The following is a 12,825-nucleotide window of genomic DNA, read 5'->3' as shown; positions in this document are numbered from 1 at the left end:
TAGGTATTGATGATGATGATCTATAGACTGTTTATGATAATGTCCGCAGCCTATTCAACATTAGCGTTTATCTTACTACGGTTACATTCCCACTTACCTTCTCGCCAATAGCGTACGCTGTAGAGCTAGTATGTGCACTTGGTAGGAAAGGCAGAATACTGATATCAACAACACGCAATCCGGTCGCACCATGCACCCTCAGGTCTGGCCCTACCACGCCTCCCAGATTCCTGGGTATCATCGCAGCTGTGCAGCATGGGTGCAAATGCGAGAGTACCATGGAACTCTTTATGTAAGATTTGAGGTCTTCGTCTGACTGAACAGCTGGGCCAGGAGTGACTTCAACTGCACCGTATTTGCGCATAGTCGGAGTATCCAGTACCTTACGAAGCCATTTGATATGCGCAATGTGGACAGAGAAATCGATGGGACTGGAGCCAGCGCGGTAATCAAGTATAGGCTGAGCTAACAGGTCGGTTGAATTGAGGTGGACAGTACCGCGACTCAATGGATGGAGAATGATGGGGCGCATAGTCGTCCCAGTCGCAAAGGGTACTTCTGCGCTGGGGGCTTCTGGGTTTGCGAGAAGGTCGGCAAGGACGTGAAGCTGACGTTTGTAACCAGCAACGAGGCTTGGGTCGGAGTTCTCTGGCAAATGAGCAGCCGCTGAGTCGCTATCAGCCGTCTTGCGCATTTCCTCAATAATTTCAATGTACTCCTCGGTCACGTTAGGGAGTGAGATGTACAGGGCAGTATTACTCATGGCCAACGTGTAAGGGCCTCGTGCTGGCATCATATTGAATTCTGCTACTGCTCTGGCGGCATAAGCAGGATCAAGCATGTCTGCAGGCATATTGGAGAAGTTGCCAGGCTTCGTATCTGTGACACAGTCAGTGATCAGTGTCACCCTTAACGAGCAACCTGGATACTCACAGTTCCACGATATGCCGGGAGAAGAGTGATCTTGCAAGTTTGAGCCTACTCCAGGAAGATCCAGTACCGCGGTGATGTTCAAGTCATTGAGGAGAGCTGCAGGGCCAATGCCGCTCCTTTGTAGGATGGTAGGTGTGTGCATTGCGCCGGCAGAAATGACAACTTCGGCTTTGGCGGTTACATTGAACACTTGATCGTTAGAAAGAGATCTTATCTCTACCCGTGGTGGCCCGTGTGAGACGCCGTCAGTGTAGACAACCCTGATGACCTGATGCTTGACCAGCAAGTCGTAATTTGGTCTACCCGAAACGTCGGAGTAGTGGCCCAAACCAGCGTGCGAGCGCCTGGCCGTGACTGGATGCTGAGATATGGGTACCCAACACATGCCTTCTTTGTCACCACCTCCACACTCATCTAGGGCTCGGATACCCATATCTCTCCAAGCATCCCTCGCGAGGTGAATGTCGCCCCATAGAAAAGGTGGGAAACTCGAATGGATGGGAGTCGTGCCGCCATACGCGGACATGTCCCAAGTGAACCCATACTGTTCCACCACGCTTGGCTCTGGTGGAGTGAAGGTCACGCTCTATATGGAGTCAGCTTGACGTCAGACACGAGCGGCAACCATACTCACCTTCTTGAAGTAGGGAAACAGGCTCTCCCAATCCCACTTGGCCGTACTGTTTGCAAACTCAGGACCTCCAATCTGAGTCCAAGCGTCGTAGTCATGTCTAGATCCGCGATCAAAGTACTGGCCGTTGATGGCGCTACTGCCACCGACAGTCTGACCAACGAACAGTAAAGCCTGTTTGCCATTCATTTCCGGATTAGGTACTGAGTTGAATGTGAAGTATCCCGCCTTGTCAGTTGGCCCGCCCCAAACGAGGCTTGGCGGATCAAATGCCCCTGGCGCATATGCGACTTCGCCGTACTCAACAACCAGCACTGTTTCTGCGATGAAGGTCAACCAAAAGTGTTGTGTAGACGATTGTGAGGACTTGCTCTCTGGGAAGGCCTCAGTAAGTCGATCAGCTACTGTAAGACCAGCAGTTCCTCCACCACAAATTACGACATCATAGGTAGGCCGAAGCTCTGAGATGTGACGTTTGAAAGCAGGGCGTGGGAGCGCATTAGCGCAAGTGACGGCTAATCCAACTGATAGAATTCGTGGAATCATGGCTGTCCGTTCGAAAGGTATCACTCCGATCGTCTAGCGAGCGTCTTCTCTTATGTCGCTGCTATCGCGTTGCTATGCTGCTGTGCCACCCGAACGCTCGTGTCATTGGCACTCGATAGTGCGCGTTGGCATCTGCCGGTCGTGTGGACCGCTCGTGATCGGTATGAAGTGCTCATTGGTCCTAACCTCCGTTGTAAGTCAGACTTCGTAAGCGTTGCTGTGCATCGCAGCATGCGTTTGTGGTGAGATGCGTGCAGGAGCGAGCGACCCCGCTCGAACAGGAAGGTTCATTAGTAGCCTGACTCGTGCCCGTTTTCTTGAGTGAGCATATCGCATATTCATCATGTCTTTGTTTGCGCAGCTCTACGCGGCGAAATGGCTGCTCGTAGCGGTCATTCTTGTGGCCTACGCTGTGGCGACCTTCGTTCGCTACCGGCGCCTTCGAGCCTTCCCTGGCCCGATCAGCTCGGGATGGTGTGAACTTATGCATATGCGCGCGATACTGAGTCGACATTCGCATCTCTGGTATAAAGCCGTTGGCGATGAATACGGTGAGTAGATAGGTGGAAGTCCCAAGGTCGCTGCGCGGGAGAGGCGCCGTCTCGCCCCTGTGCGGCCCGCTTGCCCCTTGCTGACAGCGCCGAACTACAGGACCCCTCGCTCGCATTGGTCCCAACGACCTTTTAACATCGTCGCCAGATCTGCTGGCCCATATGAACGCAGTGCGCTCGCCGTACACTCGCACAGCATGGTACAACAGTGCCGTGCGGATGGAGGTTGGTAAGGACCATGTTTTTAGCCAACTCGACGAGGCTCAGCACACGAAGCGGCGCCAACAGATGGCGTCTGGGTACTCAGGCAAAGAGAATTGGTCCCTGGAATCTGACATGGACGAACACATACACCAGCTTCTGGACCTGATCAGATCAAAGTATCTTTCGACTGCTACGCGGCACGAGCCGGTGGATCTCGCCAGTAAGATTCAGTATCTTACTCTCGACGTGATCAGCAAAATCGGCTTCGGTAAAGCGTTTGGGGATATCAAAGCCGATGCTGACCTCGACGATTATATAAGCGCTGGTCGGGTCGGGTTGGCAATTATGGTCTTCACCGGGGCCCTTGGACTGACACCTTACCTCCATTGGCCACCCATCGCGCGCATGCTTGGGCCCTCAGACAAGGACAAGAGTGGTTATGGAAAGATGAGAACGGTAGCTCGGGAACTCATCGATTCGCGTCTGGAGAAGCCCACCAATAGTCGCTCGGACATGCTTTCGTCGTTCATACGCCACGGATTGACACGCGACGATATCGTGACTGAATCGATGCTCACGATTCTAGCAGGGTCTGACACGACTGCGACTGCTATACGTGGAACGATGCTCTATCTGATGACCACCCATAGGGCGTACAAAAAGCTGCAGGCCGAGATTGACGCTGCCGTTACTTCAGGTCATGCTGCTAGCTCGACCGGTATCGTGTCTGACGAGACGATGAAGAGCCTGCCATACCTACAAGCCGTAATGCGTGAAGGGCTTCGAATTCATCCACCTGTCACTGATATTGCTCCGAAGAAGGTACCCGTTGAAGGCGACAATGTCACGATCAACGGTAAAGCGTATTTCCTTCCTGGTGGTACCAACATTGGGTATAACGTAATGGGCCTTAATCGAAACAAGGAGATATTTGGTGAAGATGTCGACTGCTTCAGACCGGAACGTTGGTTACTCGATGAGCACAACGAGATCCAGCTTGAGCGCTTGAACGCTATGCGCCGTACTACAGACATGATTTTCGGGTATGGCAAGTACCAGTGTCTCGGGAAGCCTATAGCATGGTTGGAGATGAGGAAGGTCATCTTCGAGGTTCGTTATTCCAGACTTTCGTATCGAGTCCCTATGCTGACCTGTATCTAGTTCCTACGACATTTCGATTGGTCTCTTGCAAGCCCAGAGAAACCGTGGAGATCTAAGAACTACTTCGGCGTCTTCCTGCAAGACCAAATGTGGTGCCACATTACTGAGAGAGAACATGGCTTATGAGGGCCTCTGCGTGACGGATGTGAGTCACGTGAAGAGTCGCAGGCCCCAGGGGCTTTCTTTGGCGTCGGCTTAAATTGATCCCAAGGTTTCTTTCCTTGTGTTCGTTAACGGCCCCTTTACTGTCCAACCAGTCTCTTCAGATAGGACGGAAATCCAATTATTCCGAGCAGGTTGCTTGGGGTTTGTGATGTTTTGTCCAACCTGTCCGTACTTCGACCAAGTTTCCGGTTGAGTGACCTGCGCACGGTGCCTTATGCACGGCATATCGTGATGCTTGCGGGGTAATGTGGAGCGAATGTCTACCCCGGACAAGCCACTAATTTGCATCAACCGAATTGCATCAATTCGCCGGCTAATGTGACATCACCATCGTCTTGGCTCTGCTGACCGGCTTTGCAGTTGTATGTGATCGCATCAGGCACCACATACGTGACTTATCCAGGTCGTAAAGCTTACACGTCTTTCACGGCTGCTCCAATGCGCTTCGCCCGGGCTACCAAGCAACAACTGCAATGCCAAGATCGCAAACAATTCTAGAGTGATTCAGCTCGGCAAATGACTACCGGCTATGTAGACGGCGGTGTGCTCATATTTCTCATTGGTGGATCTTCAGGAACGACGCTTCCGTACAGCCTCATGGAGAGGCTTCAGATGGCAGCTGTTGTATATGAGCGAATGCATATGCGTTGCAAGCATGGCGCAATTTCCCAGATCCTTCCGCCATGAAGCTTCGAAAATCCTGGTTGGCCGCGGTGTGCTTCGCCACCCCCGTTCTCGCATCATCAGCAATCGTTCATTCGCAGGCTGGCATATACCAAGGACGTTTCCTGCAGGAATTCGACCAAGACCTATTCCTAGGTGTCAAGTATGCTCCAAAGCCAATGCGATTCGCTCCCGCTCAGTTAGCACCGGATTTGTCTACAAGATACCACAATGCTACGCAGTACGGTGTTGACTGCACAGGATATGGTGGAGACACAAACACTCTGGTAGCCACAAATTGGACAAAACTGGGAGAGGACTGCCTACACCTGAACATCGTCAAGCCGAGGACAAATGAGACAGATCTCCCGATATTGCTATGGATCTACGGAGGTGGATGGCAGCAGGGTGCTACCAGTGATCCAAGGTAAGCTGTCTGAAGTGACTACAGTTGGAATGAAGTACTCATCAGCGCTAGATACAACATGAGCTACATTGTTCAGCAATCAGTACTCAACAACAAGCCCGTCATCGGAATCTCGATCAATTACCGCATGGCAGCATTTGGCTTCTTGTACAGTGAAGAAGTTGAGGCAGCTGGCGCACAGAATCTCGGACTTCGCGACCAACGACTTGCGATGCAATGGGTCAACAAGCATATATCATCCTTCGGTGGTGATCCTGAAAAGGTCACAATTTGGGGTGAATCGGCAGGCGCATACTCCGTTGGTGACCACATCGCTGCATACAACGGCGATAACGAAGGCCTGTTTCGCGCGGCTATCCTAGAAAGCGGCAATGCTGTTGGTGCACCACTCAATGGCACCGACTGGTACCAGCACATGTACGACAATCTGACTGAGTCGGTCGGCTGCTCAGGTGCTGAGGATACGCTCCAGTGTCTTCGTGACGTACCCTACGAGACCATCGCACCATACGGCTACCAAGGTCTTGAATGGTTCCACGTCATCGACGGTAGCCTGATACCTCGATACGGTCAACAATCATTGCAAGAAGGCAAGTTTGCGAAGATACCCCTCATACTTGGCACCAATACCGACGAAGGCTTTGGTGTGAACGGGGTAAACAGCGACTCTGACGCTATCAATCAGCTCGTACACTCCAAACGTTGGAACGTCAATGAGACTGTCGCGGAGAAACTTCTCGAGCTGTACCCCAACGACCCTGCACTTGGCGAGCCATACGGCTGGGGCAATCGCACATGGCCACAGTATGGTCTGCAGTACAAAAGGTACCAGAGTATCGCGACAGATCTGACGATGTATGCTCCTCGGAGATTGCTCGCGGAAAGTATGAGTGAGCATGTCGATAGGGTGTACTCGTATCGATGGGATGCGCCCAAGTTCAACAGCACACCGGAAACAATTGGCGTCAATCACTTCTCTGAGGTCAGTATCGCGCCATTATTGCGTTGTCAAAGAAGCAAGAACTGACTTTAGGACAGATACCCTTCGTCTTTGGAAATCCAGAACAGCAACTCACTCCATTGGGCAATAGCTCCGAAAACATTGCATTGTCGAAGCTCGTCATGCGCATGTGGACTTCTTTCGCGTACGATCTCGATCCTAACGGCCATGGAAGTAAGTTTTGATGTCATTCATTACTATTTAAAAGCTAGTACACTAACGCGCGTAAAGTATCCCAAACTCCCCATTGGCCGAGCTATGCCACAAATGCGACCAACTTTGTCTTCCGAAAAGACCAAAGCTATATCGAGGATGACAACGATAGAGCTGAAGGAGTTGCTTATATCAACAGTTTAGTGCGATGAAGCTGTTTGTAGGCCAGTGTCAAGAAAATCAGAAAGTACCAACGCACATTGATCTCAGCATCGTCAATATAACTACCTGATAGCAAGTGTATTTCATGTGATGAGCTTTCAGAGTTGAAGAGGCGAGAACTTCAGATGAATAGGTGAAAGTGAATGTGTCCGAAATTGTTCTTCTCCGATGTATGCGGACCAGCTTTGGTCAATTCCAACAACTCCACCTTTACCAGATCGTGCATTGCTACACTCAACATGGATGTTCTTAGGGGCGTCGCAAGACAAACACTCGGTCTGGATCCAATCTGAGATTTGACATCGCACCATATTCTTCAGGGTCCCTCAGCTCCGGATTTCCTACAAAGATTCTGGTTGGCTTTGTATGGTCCTCATGCCACTCCGTCTTGTGCATATATCTGTTGCGTTGGAATATGGTGCAGAGATGATGCGCTAACGGCGGATCAGATTTTGCCGTGCCTTCAAGGAAGATAGCAAGCTTGGGGAAACTGGGACAGTTCCAAGCCTCGCGCATTCTAAAAGGAGTTGTGTGACCTGAGACCTCTTCCCGCAGAGATCTGGACCGGGCTTGCCACAGTTCGGTTGCCGTAGAGAAGTGCTGTTGGAGCAGGAGGAGAAGGTCGCCAACACGAACGCCATCTTCTTTACTTACTATGCCCAACACTTGCATCTCTTCGTGGGTCTTGCCAATCGCACGTATCCGCAAAACCTTGCAGGGTGGTCGGCTGAGAAACATACTGTGAATGAGCTGCTCCCGAGACGGCCCTATTTTTGACGAAAGATCTTTGAGATAGTCATGTATGCGGGGCTTGATGGTAATGGTGTAGTTGCCTTGGAATGGTTGGAAGCAGTCGCCGAATAGATCGACGAAGTATGGATTCACCTCAAGTTGAGACAGGTCCAACCATCGAGGTTCTTCTGCTAGAGAATATAAACTCGAGGATCCGAACCTTCCGTATTCTGAGCGAATCCAGGTATGAAGAGAAGTGAGTAACTCCTGTGGAAGTGTATATGCTTGCGTGAATCGCGCCGTGAGGAAGTGATCTGACAAGATACGGCGGTAAGCATACGGATTTCTGATGTTGCAAGTGTTCTGGAGTCTGGTGACCTCATCTTCAGATGGTGGTAGCCACTTGAGGCTCGGAGGGATGGTGTCACCGTATTCGACAGCTGCGCAAGGGTACGGGACGCGATATTGCGTACCCAACGTGTGCACAACGATTTCTCTCCAACGTCTTGAAACGTTCCATGCTGCAAAGTGAGTTCTGGGTGAGGCGTAAGAAATTATATGCTCCAGTATCTCGACGACATCCAGAGCGCGGTGAGATCCGCTGTAGTGTGCGTGGGGCGAGGCTGACGACGTAGCGGGCGGGGCGTCCTCACCTATAGGGTTGGGATCGTAGAGCGCGATCCTTGCGTCGATTGTGCGCAGAGCAGAGGTTCTCCGTTCTTCGATACTTTGCTCCAACTGGTCAGCATTCTTGGGTTGGTTAGCGGATGCGGGATTCTCGGTGTCGACCATACTGGCTAATCTTGGACGATGCGTATTCAAGGTTTCTTAGAGAGAAAAGAGACTTGAAGAACTTGTTGACTGTCCGCTGGAAAATCTGGTCTTTATGTGCAGGTCGGTTTCTAGGCAGACGGTAAGCACGTGATGTGGACCCTGCAGACCCGTGAACGTTTCCAAGGCTCTGCGGTACCGATCCAGAAATCCAGCGGATGCCCACTCCAGTCAGTCTTACGCTTATGCAATAGGTCGAAAGCGCACATCTTATACATCTCACGCTTAATGTAGCAACCGTGTCTCGACAGACCGATGGGGTGGTTGTGTGCCGGTACCGCCAGCCCTAGAGGCATCAAGGCGAGAGTCCGGGGGCATGACGTTAGATTTCGCGACGAATTCTGAACTCCTCCCGATCATGTCTTTCCTGTATCGCAGATATCCTGTGGTCAAGAAGCTTCTTCCGATGCAAGATCGAACATCGCAGGTAGGTGACAATACAACATTACCTACCTAGGTAGGTACCTTGGAAGCGCTAGAAGCGGGAGGTACGAGAAGAGGCGCATGAGAAGGGGCCGCAGACTGGATCCACGGACAACGTGCAAGAGACACAGCCGGAAGTGTCAAAGTCCTCTTCAACACACGCCGTGTGTAGGACGCACCAACCTCCCCGCGCGCGGTCTCGATGCTGACGCTCTCGCTCAAAAAGCCGCAAGAGGCTTAGCGTGTGATGACCCTTATCGGCCGGGCGTAACAGCCTGCTCACTTATTCCACCATTCATGAGATCTACGATTGGCGAGAATGTGATATGATTCAGTTGGTGGCTACAGAGTCATGCAGACGTAAAGGGTAATAGTCGCGCTATCAGCGCTTGGTACGATGCTTGTTCTGACGGTGAGACCGTTTAGATGAAGGTGTACCGTAGACAGAGGGTGTATAAAGGTAGGAGATTGCGCTGTGATCAGCGACAGCAGCTCATAACTGTGGAAAACTTCTTTGACAAACATCTTTTGTATCAAATCGTAACCGATCAATATCACGAGTCCAGCATAGACTCCGTACCAGTGCAATCATCATGGCAACAGGAACCTCTTGCTCGACAGAGTGCATCAAAGGCTCAATCCACGCTGGAACACCCAAAGGCATCATCGAAACACTCCACGGCCTCTCTGTCTACGTAGTCGGAAACCGAACCTCACCACGCGCAACAATCTGCATATACTCCGATATCTTCGGCCTCGGTCTCCCCAACAACAAGATTATCGCCGATGCCTACGCCGCCTCGGGAGAGTATCTAGTCCTACTCCCTGACTTCTTCAAGGGCGACCCAGTCGGGCTCAAAGTCGCCGATGCGCTGCTCCCTGTCGATGCGACGGCACAGAGTACATTTGCGAAGTATACGGGTATCTTGGCCAGTTTGCCGACGTTCCTGATGTGGCAGCGGAGGCATGGGAAGGCGGAGTCGGACAAGATTTGTCTTGACTTTATGAGGGAGTTGAGGCGAGCGACGCCGAGCGAGAGGAAGATCGGTATGGTTGGGTTCTGTTGGGGAGGAAAGTATGCTGCTCGTACGGGGTTGGAGAGCAACATGATCGAGATTGATGGGGTGAAGAAGCCGCTTGTCGATGCGATCGTGGCGCTACACCCAAGCCACCTGGTTGTTCCCGAAGACGTCGAGGGTCTTATTGTCCCGACGAGCTTTGCGTGGGGCGTGGAGGATATCGCTGTGAGTTTTGAGACGAAGGGCAAAGTGGAGGAATGTCATGCGAAGGCACAGAAGGCGCGAAAAGAGTTCCCTGAGATCGAACACAAGGCGTATACGCCTGGCAGGCATGGCTTCGCGGTCAGAGGCAACCCAGACGATCCGCAGGAGAGGAAGGCGCTGGAGGACTCGGAGAAGCAGGTACTTGCGTGGTTCGAGAAATGGCTCTGAAAAGTGCTCTGTAATTCGGTAGCCGTATATTGGCATAGGTATCATCTCCGCGTATTCAAGAACTCATTATATCCACCCTAGCGCCGTTCGCCTATCAAGAGACCTTTACTGGGCCTCTCAATTCCGCCTGTATTTCTGGGGAATGTTCTTTTCCACGACGCCTCTGAGCTCGAGCCTCTCCCACTCCTCTTGTGCCGCCTCCTTCTCCTCATGCATCTTGAAATGCGCAATGTCCTCTGGGTGGTTCAGGTCCTCCTCCTTCACATCGTCGCCGCTGTGGTACTTCTCCCAATGATGGATCTCGTACTCGTACTCGTCGTCACCGTGGTGCCCTGGGCCCATGCCGAAGTCCGGGAGCTTGACGTTCTCCGAATCCTTTTGCAGGAACTCAGCCAAGGTGATGGAACCGTCCTTGTTGATATCGAACATGTCTAAAATAGTCTGGACGACCATTTGTTTCTTGGTTTCGGAGATGGAGGCGCTGGAGGGGTCTTCGAGACCGTAGGTTTTGCGGATGTCGACGGTAGTCCATAGACCAGTACTGTCGTAGTCGTGCATGTTGAAGAAGGTGGTTGCGTCGTAGCCCGCGATGTGATGCTCCTCTGCAACAGTGTCAGTGAACGGCCCTTGCTATTTGTTTCATGTTGTGGGGATCTGGGGAAGTTCATACCAGCCATGTGTCGCGTCGCCCAGTCGGCATCTGCTGGGACTTCGACTTGCGCATGTTCAGCGCCGCCGTGCGCTGAGGCATTGAGGGCGCATGAAAGCAGCAGAAGCGCGCCAAGTGGTAGTTTCAACATGCGATTCATATTTTGTAAAATTTCGAGACTCGAGAGAATGCAAAGGCAGAGTTGAGTCGTAGCCCAAATGTTGACGGCGGCCAGGGGCTCGGTCCCCATGTGGCCAACCGCCGACACTATGTCATAGGGGTCTCGAACTTAAGGTTTCCACGTGCAGCTCTTTCACCGCACCACCAACACAACAACCTCACCATGAACGTCCTGGTCCTCCTGAGCCTGTTGCTCTTCATCCCATTCCTCTTCTTCCTCGCATTTCTAGCCGCATCTTCGTGTATGGGCGACGGCTTCCGCGCAAGATTTGCCGGCGTCACATTCAATCCTCGAAACGCATCGTTCGGTCGAAACTACACGCGAGGATTTGGGTCGGGAGCAGGCACCGGCGGCTGGGAACAAATTGAGATGGAAGACATGATGGGAGAAGACAGCGACTCGGAATGAGAAAGTTAGCACGCGCGACGAGAAGTATGGCTTGACTGCCCATCTCGGTGCTGTACAGGGTATCTTCATCTACACGCTACCGCCGATTTGAGCCTTCTAGAACTCCAGATCCTGCTTCTTCGGCATCTTGCCATCACCAGCCGCTTCTCGCACAGCTTCCTCCTGCGCCTCGGTGTCGCCTTCCATCGGCGGTAGGCTGTACTTCGCAATCACAAACTTCCGCCTACTCAGCGTAAACGCCATGTCCTCGCCCAAGTCTCCCGCTCCACCACCGCCGCCCTTCTCATGAAACACTGGTAGCTTGTGTACGGCGAGCATACCCTGCGGTCGCTCTTCGTCCTTCGTCGTACCTGCCGATTGTGCGAGCGCTTGCAAACGCGAGTATGGGAATGGAGACAGCTCAACGACACCGTCAGAGAGGATCTCCATCCAGCGAACAAGGCCTGAGGATCTCGGATATAGGGTCAAGGGAATTGTGATAATGGCGGTCAGGCGCGTTTGATACTGTCGGAGTAGCGCGCGTAGAGCGTGGAGGAATTGGAGTACGGAGGTCGGGTGGGCCGCTGACGGAGAGTACAATGCCGGCGAGAGGAGAGACGGTATCACGATGCGATGGATCGTGTGTGGTGGTGTCGACTCGAGCTGCTGCCGTATGTTTTGCAGTATCGGAGGGAAGGGTGACGAAGTGCCTGTCGGTGAAGGTATGGGCACATAGTTGATCGCTGTCCCTACAGGGAGCGTGAGACGTTTAGCGAGATCGAAGGTATGGCAGAAGACCATCTGTTCTTCTGTCGCACTATCGCCTTGGCCTGCTGTCCTCTGCACATTGGGAGAGCCTATTGAAAACCTCGTCAAAACTGCTCGATAGATGGTCTTGCATTCGGAGAGTATATGTACACAACGCACCTCTAGCACTCTCAAACTGCCCCAGACCTTCATACCTCCATGCGATCTTCATCTTCTCCGCTCGCTCCTTCCCTTCCTTTCTCTTGTCCGACTTGTCTTCTGATATGCCTGGCAATTCCCTGCCCCACACTTCGCCCATGCCTACTACATGCACCTTATGGCCCTGCACCACTCCCTCAGCTGCGTAAAACCGGAGTAATGCGCCGGCATAGTCTGTCGTCCCGCTCTCGCCTATGAGCATCGAATTTCCCAGTGCCAGGCCAGCATGTCCCGCTAGGATGCCATCAAGCGAGGGTGTGCCGGTCGACGTGGTGGGGCGGCCATCGATGGGGGAGGGACGGACGCCGGGGGGTGTTGGTGCAGGTTGTGCTATCGAGGGAGACGACAGCGCATTTGACGCGTCTTCGCCTGCCGGTGCGCGAGATAGCGCGATGTTGCGCTTGCGAAATGCCATTTGCGAGTGTCTTGGGCTGTGAGTCGCGACCTGTCGAAAATGTTAGAGGGGCTATCGATAAGCGTGAGTTAGCGTCAGACGTCATACACCCAACAGTCGCGACTGCTCGATCGATACAAAACGGGAATCGAAAT

At 52.5% G+C, this 12,825-nt stretch overlaps 6 protein-coding genes across 6 annotated transcripts; 3 read left to right on the top strand and 3 right to left on the bottom strand.

Annotated features, from left to right (window-relative positions):
- Positions 1-20: 20 nt before the first annotated feature.
- On the bottom strand, positions 21-2,007 carry J4E78_001164 (uncharacterized protein; the record flags this gene model as incomplete). Its single annotated transcript, XM_049361825.1, has 6 exons — positions 21-50; positions 98-117; positions 190-879; positions 934-1,519; positions 1,568-1,820; positions 2,003-2,007. 6 exons carry the CDS (start codon positions 2,005-2,007, stop codon positions 21-23), a joined length of 1,584 nt encoding a protein of 527 aa, XP_049227108.1.
- Positions 2,008-2,823: 816 nt separating this feature from the next.
- On the top strand, positions 2,824-4,152 carry J4E78_001163 (uncharacterized protein; the record flags this gene model as incomplete). Its single annotated transcript, XM_049361824.1, has 2 exons — positions 2,824-3,975; positions 4,027-4,152. The coding sequence occupies 2 exons, from the start codon at positions 2,824-2,826 to the stop codon at positions 4,150-4,152; spliced, it is 1,278 nt and encodes a 425-aa protein (XP_049227107.1).
- Positions 4,153-4,874: 722 nt separating this feature from the next.
- J4E78_001162 (uncharacterized protein) lies at positions 4,875-6,646 on the top strand (the record flags this gene model as incomplete). Its single annotated transcript, XM_049361823.1, has 4 exons — positions 4,875-5,281; positions 5,333-6,263; positions 6,320-6,455; positions 6,513-6,646. 4 exons carry the CDS (start codon positions 4,875-4,877, stop codon positions 6,644-6,646), a joined length of 1,608 nt encoding a protein of 535 aa, XP_049227106.1.
- Positions 6,647-9,235: 2,589 nt separating this feature from the next.
- J4E78_001161 (uncharacterized protein) lies at positions 9,236-10,093 on the top strand (the record flags this gene model as incomplete). The annotated part of the gene is made up of 1 exon (XM_049361822.1): positions 9,236-10,093. The coding sequence occupies one exon, from the start codon at positions 9,236-9,238 to the stop codon at positions 10,091-10,093; it is 858 nt and encodes a 285-aa protein (XP_049227105.1).
- Positions 10,094-10,210: 117 nt separating this feature from the next.
- On the bottom strand, positions 10,211-10,770 carry J4E78_001160 (uncharacterized protein; the record flags this gene model as incomplete). The annotated part of the gene is made up of 2 exons (XM_049361821.1): positions 10,211-10,695; positions 10,764-10,770. 2 exons carry the CDS (start codon positions 10,768-10,770, stop codon positions 10,211-10,213), a joined length of 492 nt encoding a protein of 163 aa, XP_049227104.1.
- Positions 10,771-11,427: 657 nt separating this feature from the next.
- Positions 11,428-12,691, bottom strand: J4E78_001159 (uncharacterized protein; the record flags this gene model as incomplete). The annotated part of the gene is made up of 2 exons (XM_049361820.1): positions 11,428-12,167; positions 12,238-12,691. 2 exons carry the CDS (start codon positions 12,689-12,691, stop codon positions 11,428-11,430), a joined length of 1,194 nt encoding a protein of 397 aa, XP_049227103.1.
- Positions 12,692-12,825: the final 134 nt, after the last annotated feature.

This window comes from Alternaria triticimaculans (assembly GCF_023758025.1).
Source record: "Alternaria triticimaculans strain BMP 0046 chromosome Unknown scaffold_1, whole genome shotgun sequence".
In the NCBI taxonomy this organism is placed as follows: Eukaryota; Fungi; Ascomycota; class Dothideomycetes; order Pleosporales; family Pleosporaceae; genus Alternaria; species Alternaria triticimaculans.
This window is presented reverse-complemented; position numbering and strand designations above follow the sequence as displayed.